This window comes from Phocoena phocoena, chromosome 2, assembly GCF_963924675.1.
Source record: "Phocoena phocoena chromosome 2, mPhoPho1.1, whole genome shotgun sequence".
Taxonomy (NCBI): domain Eukaryota; kingdom Metazoa; phylum Chordata; class Mammalia; order Artiodactyla; family Phocoenidae; genus Phocoena; species Phocoena phocoena.
In genome coordinates this window covers 118,839,109-118,853,532 of record NC_089220.1, presented here as the reverse complement: position 1 = coordinate 118,853,532, position 14,424 = coordinate 118,839,109, and the positions used below count along the sequence as shown (strand labels likewise).

General features: G+C 47.0%; 1 protein-coding gene across 1 annotated transcript in view; it reads left to right on the top strand.

Moving 5' to 3' along the window:
• Window positions 1-14,424, top strand: part of TMEM266 (transmembrane protein 266) — a 92,413-nt gene that overhangs the window by 56,362 nt on the left and 21,627 nt on the right. The window contains exon 8 of the mRNA XM_065872155.1: window positions 336-525. Within this exon, the coding sequence (XP_065728227.1) occupies window positions 336-525 (190 nt within the window). The remainder of the gene's footprint in view (window positions 1-335; window positions 526-14,424) is intronic.

Below are 14,424 nucleotides of genomic sequence, written 5' to 3'. Positions count from 1 at the left end.
GTTTAGGCAAGTAACCAGAACGAATCCCGTTCCCTGACTCCTCTTCCTCCGATGCTCTTCCCGCAAACCACGGCTGTGTTTCCTCTCACGGCCATCTTGTCTTCACTATGGGGCCAGACTACACAGTATCCGAGGTGAGACACAGGAACGTGTTTTTTATTACTCGGAAAAGGCTCCAGAAACGTCAGAGACTCTTGCGACTAGTGTCGTTGGGAGATTTGTAAGGAACGCCCCCTCCAGCCTTGGGATGCTCAGCCCATTCCTCCCACAACACCCCCCCCCCCCCACCCCGCCCCTGCGCATCCCACCACCCACCGCCCCGCTCTTTCTTGCAGTTTGAGATCCGGCAGCTGCGGGCGCACCTGGCGCAGCAGGACTTAGACCTGGCGGCCGAGCGCGAGGCGGCGCTGCAGGCCCCTCACGTGCTCAGCCAGCCGCGCAGCCGCTACAAGGTGGTGGAGGCCGGTACGTGGGCCGAGGAGACCGCGGATGAGAGCGTCGTGGAGGAGCTGCAGCCCGTGCAAGGTGAGCCCGCCCGCGGCCTCCCCAGTCCCGTCGTGGGGAGCCCCGTCCCCACCCCTGCCCTAGGGCTCTGTGCACAGCTTCCCGGAGTTGGAGCACGCCTCCTGGCAGGACCGTGCCCCCATCTCGGCCCACGATTGTGGCGGTGGCGGTGGTGGTGACCCTCAGATCAGTGCCCCCGGGACTACCTTTCTGAGCCTCGGAGAAAGCGTTCAGGTAAGCTCCCTTGACCCGACCTCTACATGATCTCAGTGGCGTGTACTCATTTCATGCCTGTGGGCCACTGGCTGCTTTGCGTGCACTATTTCCCCAGTCCTCGCGGTAACCGCCTGCAGGAGGCTTGACTTTCCTACTTTATGGATGAAGGAACTGCGACCCAGAAAAGTTGTCCAAAGGTGCCTCAGTAATAAATGGCAGAGCTAGGCTTCCGGCCAGATGCCTAGGGCTTTCCTACTGGACTGCCCAGCCCACTAAGGCCCAGATAGTAAGTTCAGGCCTGGGGCCCAGAACACCCCAGAACCTATGCTTCGGGGATGGTAGTAAATTGATGGGCAGGTGATGATGGTGGGAATGGGAGTGCCGGCCGTACCCTAGGGCAGAATACTCTGTAGAAGACCAGCTGTGTCACCTTGTAGAGGGGAATTAACCTTTCTGGGTCTTGGTTTTACCAGCTGTCAAATGGGAGCAATGCTGAGCTTTCCCCACAGGGTTGTTGTGAGGCTCCAGGAAGCAGGTGAAAGTGGCTTCCAGAATTGCAAAGTAGTCCTGCAAATGTCAGGTGGTATTATTTCGTGATTGGGGGTGAAAGTACCCTCACCTGGTGATGCAGCCATGTCAGGTTTGGGCCTTTGGGAGGTTTGGAGAGACTGTGTTCTCATGGGCTCAGGCCAGGAATCAGCCTCGGCTCAGGGGGCACAGCGGGGGAGATCTGTGGTCTTGCTGGAGCCCCGGGGGAATCCTGGGAGCCTGAACATGAACGCTCATGTCTGAGTCCTCCCTGCCCCAACTTGCACCTGAAAATGTTATCACTAAAATGATGGTTAAGGGATTTCTTCACTTTACCAAGATATTTTTTTAAAGTATCCATGTCCCCTAATAATTCAGAATACATTTTTGGGTCCCCATTTTTTACCTAAAGGTAAGGGAACTAAGATTCATCAAACCCCTCCAAGAGAAGCTTTTTACAGTGTGATTTCATTTCATCCTCACACCTCCTTTCTCTCATACGGAGGAGGAAACTCAGACCCAAAGGGGTCGAGAGAATTTCATGGGGTCACACAAAAGAAATGGAGGTGCTGGGCTTGGAACCGAGGCTGTGGGATCCTAAACTCCAGCTTGATCTGGGGCCCGCTTTGCCTTGGCGTGCTGTGTGCTCCTTGCCAGGGCAGCGGCAGCCAGCAGGGCTGGGCAGGTTGGGCAGCAGGAAGCCAGAGCTCCAGACTCTGCCACTCCCCGGCTCTGTGACTTGGGGCTTCCGTGTTCCCTTCTGCAAAGTGGACTCATCACTCCAGCTCTGTCTGCCTTACAGGAAGTCTGGGGAACTGATGGATGTGAGAAAGCTCTGTAGGCTGTAAGGCACTGTGAACAGGTTTTGGGGAGTGGGGTGATTGCTATTAGGATCTTTTGAGAGACCTTCCAACCTTAGAACTGTAGAATTTGGGGGGTAGGAGGGAATTCTGAGTCCAGCTCTTCAGCTGATACGTTAATCCCATCTATTACACCTGCCAAGAGTTTTACCTTCCTCTAAGAATAGGTACCCTGAACCTCCCAGAGAAGCCCATGCCAACCCAACATCAGATGGCTCTGCCTGTTAGAAAATTCTTCCTCAGGCTGTGCTGAGGTCCGCCCCCCGGCACCCACCTCTCCCACATGGACGAAGCTTTAATATATAGGCCTGGTGGGTGCCCTCCCAGCTGAGATATCCTTTCAGAGACTGGCCTCTGAGTGTTTTCTCCTCCAGAGACTGTCACCTGCATTCCCACAACCAGTCCTCAGGGGACAAGCTCTCCAAGTTCTTGCTGTCCTGCCGCCCCCTGAGCGTCCCAGTGTTTCAGTCACGCAGTTCTTGGGGAGCTGCAAGACCAGGGCAGAGTGTCGAGGGGCCACCCCTGCCTTTTTTCTGGACCCAAGACCCCTGTGACAAGGCCAGAAAACTCCTGAGCCTTGTGATGGCTGCCTGGCCTGAGCTCACAGGTGACCCAGGCCCACATGGCTCTGTCGAGCCCCGTGTCCCTGCGGCCCATCCTTGGGCAGCGCACTTTCTGTACCCCCTGTGTGCATTTTGACATTCATTTGTGTTCAGCTGTAGCTTGTTTGATTCCTGCCTTTACTCCGGGTTTCTAGGACTTTGTAGATCCTGACTCGTCACCAGTTCCTTCCGGTTTTACTGCCTACATATATCGTGAAACATTCCCCTTTTCCATGTGCATTGTTCAGCCTTCCTTATCTCTGGACCTCGGCTGGCTCCCTGACCTCAGCTTTGCCCCCATAGGTGCCCTCTTCAGTCCTTTGTCCCCCCCTACACACACACAGTCATCTTTCATAAATCCTTCATGTCGCTCCCTGAGTTAACACCTTGGCTGGTATCTCCTAGGGCTGCCGAAACAAAGTACTGCAAACTGGGTGGCTTTAACAACAGAAGTTTACTGTCTCACAGTTCTGGAGGCTGGAAGTCTGAGATTAAGGTCTTGGTAGGGTTGGTTCCTTCTGAGGGCTGTGAGGGAGCATCAGTTTCAGGCCTCTCCCCCAGCTTCTGGTGCTTTGCTGCTAATCCTTGGCATTCCTTAGCTTGTAGAAGCATCACTCTGACCTCTGCCTTCTCTTCACATGGTGTTCTCCCTCAGTGTGTGTCTGTGTCCAAATTTCCCTTTTCATAAGGACCTTAGTCATGTTGGGTCTGGGGCCCATCCTACTCCAGTATGATCTCATCTTTTTTTTTTTTTTTTAATACATTTATTTATTTTTGGCTGCATTGGGTCTTCGTTGCTGCGCACGGGCTTTCTCTAGTTGTGGTGAGCAGGGGCTACTCTTCCTTGTGGTGCATGGGCTTCTCATTGCAGTGGCTTCTCTTGTTGCGGAGCATGGGCTCTAGGCGTGCGGGCTTCAGTAATTGTGGCTCGTGGGCTCTAGAGCGCAGGCTCAGTAGTTGTAGCGCACGGGCTTAGTTGCTCCGCAGCATGTGGGATCTTCCCGGACCAGGGCTCGAACCCGTGTCTCCTGCATTGGCAGGTGGATTCTTTTTTTAAAAAATTAATTAATTAATTAATTTATTTTTGGCTGTGTTGCGTCTTCATTTCTGTGCGAGGGCTTTCTCTAGTTGCAGTGAGTGGGGGCCGCTCTTCATCGTGGTGCGTGGGCCTCTCACTGTCGCAGCCTCTCTTGTTGCAGAGCACAGGCTCCAGACATGCAGGCTCAGTAGTTGTGGCTCACGGGCCTAGTTGCTCCACGGCATGTGGGATCTTCCCAGAACAGGGCTCGAACCCGTGTCCCCTGCATCGGCAGGCAGATTCTCAACCACTGCGCCACCAGGGAAGCCCAGCAGGCGGATTCTTAACCACTCTGCCACCAGGGAAGTCCAGCCTCATCTTAACTAATTATATATGCAACAATCACATTTCCAAATTAGGAAATCACAGTCTGAGGTACTGGGGGTTAGGATTTCAACATATGACTTTGGGGGGTAGGACGCAATGATTCCACTCCTAACAGGTGGCATATAAGACCCTTGATGGTCTTGTCCCAGGCTGGCCACTCCCCCGACCCCCGCCATCTCATTTCCTTCCAGTCTGCACTCTGTCTTCACTTGCACTCTAGCTGAGTGAAACATCTTTGCGTTTGGGAAGTTCTGCGCAGAAGTAAGTCTCTGAGCCTTTCCACATGTTGTTCACTGGCAGGACAGGCCTGCCTGCCAAACTTCTTTAAACATCCTTAAAACCCGTCCCAGAGTGAGCTCCCAGTCACCACGCCCTTCTCCTGAGACCTTATACGATCTCTCACTAGGCCCCAAGTATGCCAAGTCGCTCCCACACTTTATCTTCGGGGCCCACTGCGCCTGGCCCTCAGCAGGCTCCCCTTAAAGTCTGTTGCATGGAATGTAATCTGCAAGCCCATAACTGATCGAAGAACAAAATAAGGCTTGTGGACATCACTTGTTTCCCTTGGGTCCTGCAATCCTGGGTTTTCTCTTGGAGCTCGGGGGCATCTGGCAATAGCCCACTCCAAAAACCCCACTCCTGGCTTTCAGCTCCCCATGCTGGTGCTTATGGAATCCAGAATAAAAGAATATAATATAACAAGAATATAAGAATCTTCTTTTTGAAAGTTCTCCTGGAAGTCAGTGGCAGCTGTTGCCCACTTTGTCTTGCTTTCCAAGGATGCAAAGAGCAGGTTTACAGTCTCCTGGTCCATCACAGGACCTTCCTCCTGATGGAGCAGAGGGGGCGGGAGCAGCCGCTTCCTTGCTCTCCCTAGTGGTCAGCCTCCTTGCCCTGCCCATGGCAGCTGCTCACCTGATGCTTGAGCCTGCCCGGTGCTGTTCTGTCTCCAGCTGAGCCCACGAAACACCTGAGCTCAGCTGAGCGCCTCCAGTACAGCCACACATTCTGCAGCACCTCTCTGTCTCTCTCATCAGGAGACTGAGCTCTTGAGATAACAGCATGGCCGTTGCTATCCCCCAGCCAATGACCTCCAGACCCTGGACACCTGATGCCACATTGGGATTCACAGGGAGTCAAGATCGGGGGTCAGAGAGTCTGCAAACAAACACAGCCTTTAAAATAATCCCACACATTCTAGTGCTGTGAAGCTTTGAGTGCCTCCCTCTCTACCCTGTTCCTCCTCTCTCTGCAGTCCCCATAGTGGGCAACTTCCAGGAGGAAGTGGAGGGACACAGAATAAGAAGGGAGAAAGTGACTGGCTGCATGTGCCAGCTAGGGTGTTATGGGGTCTGTGCTGACCCTCCCGGAAACTAAGGCGTGCCTGAATGAGGCACTCAGGCCTCCCATAGAGGTGGCAAACGTGCACCCCTGGGAGCAGTTGCAAATGCCCTTCCCATCTAGTCCTAGAATCCCACCCCTGCTCTCCTTTATCTCCTCTGTGACACCCCCTACCTCCCAGCTCTCTAGATGCACACCTGCCTGCCCCAGCCCACTCCGTAGAGCATAGCGCATTCCTGGTCTGCCACTTGATGACCAACCCCCAGAGCTGTCAATAGAAAAGGCAGTGCCTCTGAGGCAGAGGGCAGAAGCCTGGGGGGCTAGCAAGTGGCATGCATGATTCACAGCCTCAGATGGGCCAGGGAGACAGGGCACCCCAGCTGATCTCTCTTTGACCAGGAGCTGTGTCCAGGGAGGGATTTCCACGTCATTAGAAATTACGGCTAGACAAGCTAGCGGCGGTCTGGGCCACGCTGGAGACGGAGAAAGGTCAACGTTCATTGCTCACCATGACCTTCAGGCCAGCGAGGGCCCTGAAGCTCACCATATCACACTAGTACACAGACCATCTGGGGATTAACCTGCAGACAACAGCGATAAGTCTCAGGACCCTTGGGCAAGGGCCTTGCTCCAGGGGGGGATGGCAGCCCAGGAGGGCGGGAGTGCCATCCTCAGCCCGGGCAGAAGTGGCTCCTGCAGTCTCAACAGTTGCCAGCAGGTCACAGTCAGACTAATGCCGACCAGCTTCTGTTTAAACTTGCTCCAGCACAAATCATTTTTAAAACCCAGGTGGCAAAGTTGCAGGCTTTGGGGCCTGCCAAGTTCACAGTGCCCCTGTGTAGTCATTAATACTTCCCTCCCAAATTTATTAGTCTTGAAGCTCACCCATAACTTCTGAATTACAGCCCCTGGTGGGAGTGCCGCAGCTTTCACCATATATCACAGTGAGCCTCGGCGTCCCCCCGTGCTGCACCAGTGCTCAGAGAAACCCCCCCAGAGGTGCACCAGGCCCGCAGAGCTGGCACCAGTGTTTAACCTTGGGAGAGGAGGGGCCTGTGTGCCAATGGAGGCAAGCCGGGGTTTCTGCCATCACTGGCCTCTGATGTGTGTGCCTGATGGGGGCCCCTGGGGACCCCGGGGAGCCCCAGAGCTATAGAACTAGAACTGGGCAGCGAGGCAGCTGACAGGGCAGAGCTGGTGTGGGTGGTACTGAGGGAAGGACGTGGGTTTAAGACTCAGGGCTGGGTTTGAATCTCAACTTGGCCTTGAACAAGTTACTTAAACTCTCTGAGCAGGTCTGGCTTTATGGTGGGGTGACCCATACAGTCACCAAGGGCCTCACATTTGGTTCGATGCTCTGCTGTCACTCTTGAAATTCTTAATGCTTTTTTTCTTTCAGTGAGGTATAATTGACATATATAATTGACATTAGTTTCAGGTATACTAGGTAATAATTCGATATTTGTATATACTGCAGAGTCACAATAACCCTAGTTAACATCCATCACTATACATAGTTACAGAATTTTATTTCTTGTCATGAGAACTTTTAAGATTTATTCTCTTAGCAACTTTCAAACATAAAATACAATATTAACTATAGTGACCAGGCTGTATCATATCCCCATGACATTTATTTTATAACCAGAAGTTTGTACCTTTTGACCTCTTTCACCCACCCATTTCACCCACACCCCAGCCCCTGCCTCTGGGAACCACCAATCAGTCCTCTGTATCTGTTTCTTTTTAGTTTTGTTCTGTTTTTATTTTCTATTTTATTTTTTAACATCTTTATTAGAGTAAAATTGCTTTACAATGGTGTGTTAGTTTCTGCTTTATAACAAAGTGAACCAGTTATATGTATAGATATATCTACATATCCCCTCCCTCTTATGTCTCCCTCCCACCCTCCCTATCCCACCCCTCTAGGTGGTCACAAAGCACCGAACTGATCTCCCTGTGCTATGCAGCTTCTTCCCACTAGCTAGCTATTTTACGTTTGGTAGTGTATATATGTCCATGCCACTCTCTCACTTTGTCACAGCTTACCCTTCCCCCTCCCCATATCCTCAAGTCCATTCTCTAGTAGGTCTGTGTCTTTATTCCTGTCTTACCCCTAGGTTCTTCATGACATTTTTTTCCCTTAAATTCCATATATATGTGTTAGCATACGGTATTTGTCTTTCTCTTTCTGACTTACTTCACTCTGTATGACAGATTCTAGGACCATCCACCTCATTACAAACAGCTCAATTTCGTTTCTTTTTCTGGCTGAGTAATATTCCATTGTATATATGTGCCATATCTTCTTTATCCATTCATCCGATGATGGACACTTAGGTTGCTTCCATGTCCTGGCTATTGTAAATCGAGCTGCAATGAACATTTTGGTACATGACTATTTGTGAATTATGGTTTTCTCAGGGTATATGCCCAGTAGTGGGATTGCTGGGTCATATGGTAGTTCTATTTGTAGTTTTTTTAAGGAACCTCCATACTGTTCTCCATACTGGATGTACCAATTCACATTCCCACCAGCAGTGCAAGAGTGTTCCCTTTTCTCCACACCCTCTCCAGCATTTATTGTTTCTAGATTTTTTGATGATGGCCATTCTGACTGGTGTGAGATGATATCTCATTGTAGTTTTGATTTGCATTTCTCTAATGATTAATGATGTGGAGCATTCTTTCATGTGTTTGTTGGCAGTCTGTATATCTTCTTTGGAGAAATGTCTATTTAGGTCTTCTGCCCATTTTTGGATTGGGCTGGTTGTTTTTTGTTATTGAGCTGCATGAGCTGCTTATAAATTTTGGAGATTAATCCTTTGTCAGTTGCTTCATTTGCAAATATTTTCTCCCATTCTGAGGGTTGTCTTTTGGTCGTGTATATGGTTTCTTTTGCTGTGCAAAAGCTTTGACGTTTCATTAGGTCCCATTTATTTATTTTTGTTTTTATTTCCATTTCTCTAGGAGGTGGGTCAAAAAGGATCTTGCTGTGATTTATGTCATAGAGTGTTCTGCCTATGTTTTCCTCTAAGAGTTTTATAGTGTCTGACCTTATATTTAGATCTTTAATCCATTTTGAGTTTATTTTTGTATACGGTGTGAGGGAATATTCTAATTTCATTCTTTTACATGTAGCTTTCCCAGTTTTTCCAGCACCACTTATTGAAGAGGCTGTCTTTTCTCCATTGTATATTCTTGCCTCCTTTATCAAAGATAAGGTGACCATATGTGCATGGGTTTATCTCTGGGCTTTCTATCCTGTTCCATTGATCTATATTTCTGTTTTTGTGCCAGTACCATACTTTCTTGGTTACTGTAGCTTTGTAGTACAGTCTGAAGTCCAGGATCCTGATTCCTCCAGCTCTGTTTTTCTTTCTCAAGATTGCTTTGGCTATTCAGGGTCTTTTGTGTTTCCATATAAATTGTGAAATTTTTCGTTCTAGTTCTCTGGAAAATGCCATTGGTAGTTTCACAGGGGTTGCATTGAATCTGTAGATTGCTTTGGGTAGTATAGTCATTTTCACAATGTTGATTCTTCCAATCCAAGAACATTGTATATCTCTCCATCTGTTTGTCTCACCTTTAATATCTTTTGTCAGTGTCTTAAAGTTTTCGGCATACAGGTCTTTTGTCTCCCTAGGTAGGTTTATTCCTAGATACTTTATTCTTTTTGTTGCAGTGGTAAATGGGAGTGTTTCCTTAATTTCTCTTTCAGATTTTTCATCATTAGTGTATAGGAATGCAAGAGATTTCTGTGCATTAATTTTGGATCCTGCTACTCTACCAAATTCATTGATTAGCTCTAGTAGTTTTCTGGTAGCATCTTTGGGATTCTCTATGTATAGTATCATGTCATCTGCAAACAGTGACAGTTTTACTTCTTTTCTGAATTGGATTCCTCTTATGTCTTTTTCTTCTCTGATTGCTGTGGCTAAAACTTCCAAAACTATGTTGAATAACAGTGGTGAGGGTGGGCAACCTTGTCTTGTTCCTGATCTTAGTGGAAGTGGTTTCAGTTTTTCACCATTGGGAACGATGTTGGCTGTGGGGTTTTCATATATGGCCTTTATTATGTTGAGGTACATTCCCTCTTTGCCTGCTTTCTGGTGGGTTTTTATCATAAATTGGTGTTGAATTTTGTCAAAAGATTTTTCTGCATTTATTGAGATTATCATATGGTTTCTATCCTTCAGTTTGTTAGTATGGTGTATGACATTGATTGATTTGCGTATATTGAGGAATCCTTGCATTCCTGGAATAAACCCCACTTGATCATGGTGTATGATCCTTTTAACGTGCTGTTGGATTCTGTTCGCTAGTATTTTGTTGAGGATTTTTGCATCTATGTTCATCAGTGATATAGCCTGTAGTTTTCTTTTTTCGTGACATCTCTGTCTGGTTTTGGTATCAGGGTGATGGTGGCCTTGTAGAATGCGTTTGAGAGTGTTCTTCCCTCTGCTATATTTTGGAAGAGTTTGAGAATGATAGGTGTTAGCTCTTCTCTAAATGTTTGATAGGATTGTTTGATAGCTTGTGAAGCCATCTGGTCCTGGGCTTTTGTTTGTTTGAAGATTTTTTTTTTTTTTTCGGTACGCAGGCCTCTCACTGTTGTGGCCTCTCCCATTGCAGAGCACAGGCTCCGGATGCGCAGGCTCAGCGCCCATGGCTCATGGGCCCAGCCACTCCGTGGCATGTGGGATCTTCCTGGACTGGGGCATGAACCCGTGTCCCCCGCATCAGCAGGCGGACTCTCAACCACTGCGCCACTAGGGAAGCACCTGTTGGAATATTTTTAATCACAGTTTCAATTTCATTGCTTGTGATTGGTCTGTTTATATTTTCTATTTCTTCCTGGTTCAGTCTCAGAAGGTTTTGCTTTTCTAAGAATTTATCCATTTCTTCCAGCTTGTCCATTTTATTGGCATATAGTTGCTGGTAGTAATCTCTCATGATCCTTTGTATTTCTGCACTGTCAGTTGTTACATCTCCTTTTTCATTTCTAATACTGTTGATTTGAGTCTTCTGCCTTTTTTTCTTGATGACTGTTGCTAATCTTTTATCAATTTTATTTATCTCCTCAAAGAACCAGCTTTTAGTTTTATTGATCTTTGGTATCATTTCCTTCATTTCTTTTTCATTTATTTCTGATCTGATTTTTATGATTTCTTCCTTCTGCTAACTTTGTGGGGGTTTTTTGTTCTTCTTTCTCTAATTGCTTTAGGTGTAAGATTAGGTTCTTTATTTGAGATTTTTCTTGTTTCTTGAGGTAGGATTGTATTGCTATAAACTTGCCTCTTAGAACTGCTTTTGCTGCACCCCATATGTTTTGGGTCGTCGTGTTTTCATTGTCATTTGTTTCTAAGTATTTTTTGATTTCCTCTTTGATTTCTTCAGTGATCTCTTGGTTATTTAGTAGCGTATTATTTAGCTTCCATGTGTTTGTATTTTTTGCCGAATTTTTCCTGTAATTGATATCTAGTCTCATAGTGTTGTGGTCAGAAAGGATACTTGATACGATTTCAATTTTCTTAAATTTACCGAGGCTTGACTTGTGACCCAAGACATGATCTATCCTGGAAGAATGTTCCTTGAGCACTTGAGAAGAAATTGTATTCTCTTGTTTTTGGATGGAATGTCCTATAAATATCAATTAAGTCCACCTTGTTTAATGTGTCATTCAAAGCTTGTGTTTCCTTATTTATTTTCATTTTGGATGATCTGTCCAGTGGTTAAAGTGGGGTGTTAAAGTCCCCCACTGTGATTGTGTTACTGTCGATTTCCCCTTTTATGGCTGTTAGCATTTGCCTTATGAATTGAGGGGCTCCTATGTTGGGTGCATAAATATTTACAATTGTTATATCTTCTTCTTGGATTGATCCTTTGATCATTATGTAGTGTCCTTCTTTGTCTCTTGTAATAGTCTTTATTTTAATGTCTATTTTGTCTGATATGAGAATTGCTACTGGAGCTTTCTTTTGATTTCCATTTGCATGGAATATCTTTTTCCATCCCCTCACTTCAGTTTGTATGTGTCTCTAAGTCTGATGTGGGTCTCTTGTAGACAGCATATATATGGGTCTTGTTTTTGTATCCATTCAGCCAGTCTATGTCTTTTGGTTGGAGCATTTAATCCATTTACATTTAAGGTAGTTATCAATATGTATATTCCTATTACCATTTTCTTAATTGTTTTGGGTTTGTTTTTGTAGGTCTTTTCCTTCTCTTGTGTTTCCTGGCTAGAGAAGTTCCTTGAGCATTTGTTGTAAAGCTGGTTTGGTGGTGCTGAATTCTCTTAGCTTTTGCTTGTGTGTAAAGGTTTTAATTTCTCCATCAAATCTGAATGAGATCCTTGCTGTGTAGAGTAATCTTGGTTTTAGGTTCTTCCCTTTCATCACTTTAAATATGTCCTGCCGCTGCCTTCTGGCTTGCAGAGTTTCTGCTGAAAGATCGGCTGTTAATCTTATGGGGATTCCCTTGTATGTTATTTGTTGTTTTTCCCTTGCTGCTTTTAATATTTTTTCTTTGTGTTTAATTTTTGATAGTTTGATTACTATGTGTCTTGGCATGTTTCTCCTTGGATTTATCCTGTATGGGACTCTCTGTGCTTCCTGGACTTGATTGACTATTTCCTTTCCCATATTAGGGAAGTTTTCAACTATAATCTCTTCAAGTATTTTCTCAATCCTTTTCTTTTTTCTCTTCTTCTTCTGGGACCCATATAATTCGAATGTTGGTGTGTTTAATGTTGTCCCAGAGGTCTCTGAGACTGCCCACAATCCTTTTCATTCTTTATTCTGCTCTGCAGTAGTTATTTCCACTATTTTATCTTCCAGTTCACTTATCCGTTCTTCTGCCTCCATTATTCTGCTATTGATTCATTCTAGAGAATTTTTAATTTCATTTATTGTGTTGTTCATCATTGCTTTTTTGCTCTTTAGTTCTTCTAGGTCCTTGTTGAATGTTTCTTGTATTTTCTCCATTCTGTTTCCAAGATTTTGGATCATCTTTACTATCATTACTCTGAATTCTTTTTCAGGTAGACTGCCTATTTCCTCTTCATTTGTTTGGTCTGGTGGGTTTTTACTTTGCTCCTTCATCTGCTGCTTATTTCTCTATCTTCTCATTTTGCTTAACTTACTGTGTTTGGGGTCTCCTTTTTGAAGGCTGCAAGTTTGTAGTTCCTGTTGTTTTTGGTGTCTGCCCCCAGTGGGTAAGGTTTGTCCAGTGGGTTGTGTAGGCTTCCTGTTGGAGGGGACTGGTGCCTGTGTTCTGGTGGATGAGGCTGGATCTTGTCTTTCTGGTGGGCAGGGCCACATCCGGTGGTGTGTTTTGGGGCATCTGTGAACTTATTATGATTTTAGGCAGCCTCTCCGCTAATGGGTGGGGTTTTGTTCCTGTCTTGCCATTTGTTTGGCATGGGGTGTCCAGCACTGGAGCTCGCTGGTCACTGAGTGGAGCTGGATCTTAGCATTGAGATGGAGATATATGGGAGAGCTCTCACTGATTGATATAACGTGGGGCCGGGAGGTCTCTGGTGATCCAATGTCCTGAACTTGGCTCTCCCACCTCAGAGGCTCAGTCCTGACACCCGGCTGGAGCACCAAGACCCTGTCAGCCACATGGCTCAGAAGAGAGGGGAGAAAAAAATGAAAGAAGAATTTTAAAATTAAAATAAAGTTATTAAAATAAAAAAATATAAAAAGTAATAAAAAAAGGGAGCAACCAAACCAGTAAACAAATCCACCAGTGATAACAAGTGCTAAAAACTATACTAAGATAAACATAAAAATCAGTTACTAGTCTGTCACATACAGCAAATCCTAAGTCTACAGTTGCTCCCAAAGTCCACTGCCTCAATTTTGGGATGATTCGTTGTGTATTCAGGTATTCCACAGATGCAGGGTACATCAAGTTGATAGTGGAGATTTAGTCTGCTGCTCCTGAGGCTGCTAGGAGAAATTTCCCTTTTTCTTCTTTGTTCGCACAGCTCCTGGGGTTCAGCTTTGGATTTGGCCCCGCCTCTGCATGTAGGTCGCCCTCTGGCATCTGTTCTTCGCCCAGACAGGAGGGGGTTAAAGGAATGGCTGATTAGGGGGCTCTGGCTTACTCAGGCCGGGCGGAGGGAGGGGTACGGAATGCAAGGTGAGCCTGTGGCCGCAGAGGCCGGCGTGACATTGCAACAGCCTGGGGCATGCCACGTGTTCTTCCGGAGAAGTTGTCCCTGGATCACAGGACCCTGGCAGTGGTGGGCTGCACTGGCTCCCGGGAGGGGAGATGTGGATAGGGACCTGTGCTTGCACACAGGATTCTTGGTGGCTACAGCAGCAGCCTTAGCGTTTCATGCCCGCCTCTGGTGTCCACACTGATAGCCGTGGCTCGTGACCATCTCTCAAGCTCATTTAGGCGGTGCTCTGAATCTCCTCTCCTCGAACACCCCAAAACAATGGTCTCTTGACTGTTAGGGAGTTCCAGACTTTTTCCCAGACTCCCTCTGGGCTAGCTGTGGCGCACTAGCCCCCTTCAGGCTGTGTTCATGCAGCCAACTCCAGTCCATTCCCTGGGATCTGACATCTGAAGCCTAAGCCTCAGCTCCCAGCCCTCACCCACCCCGGTGAGTGAGCAGACAAGCCTCTCAGCCTGGTGAGTGCTGGTCGGCAGCAATCCTCTGTGCAGGAATCTCTCTGCTTTGCTCTCTGCACCCCTCTTGCTGTGCTCTCCTCTGTGGCTCTGAAGCTTCCCCCTGCCTACCCCCCATTTCCACCAGTGAAGGGGCTTCCTAATGCGTGGAAACTTTTCCTCCTTTACAGCTCCCTCGCCGAGGTGCAGGTCCCATCCCTATTTTTTTGTCACTGTTTTTCCTTTTGCCCTACCCAGGTACGTGGGGAGTATCTTGCCTTTTGGGAAGTCTGAGGTCTTCTGCCAGAATTCAGTAGGTATTCTGTAGGAGTTGTTCCACATGTAG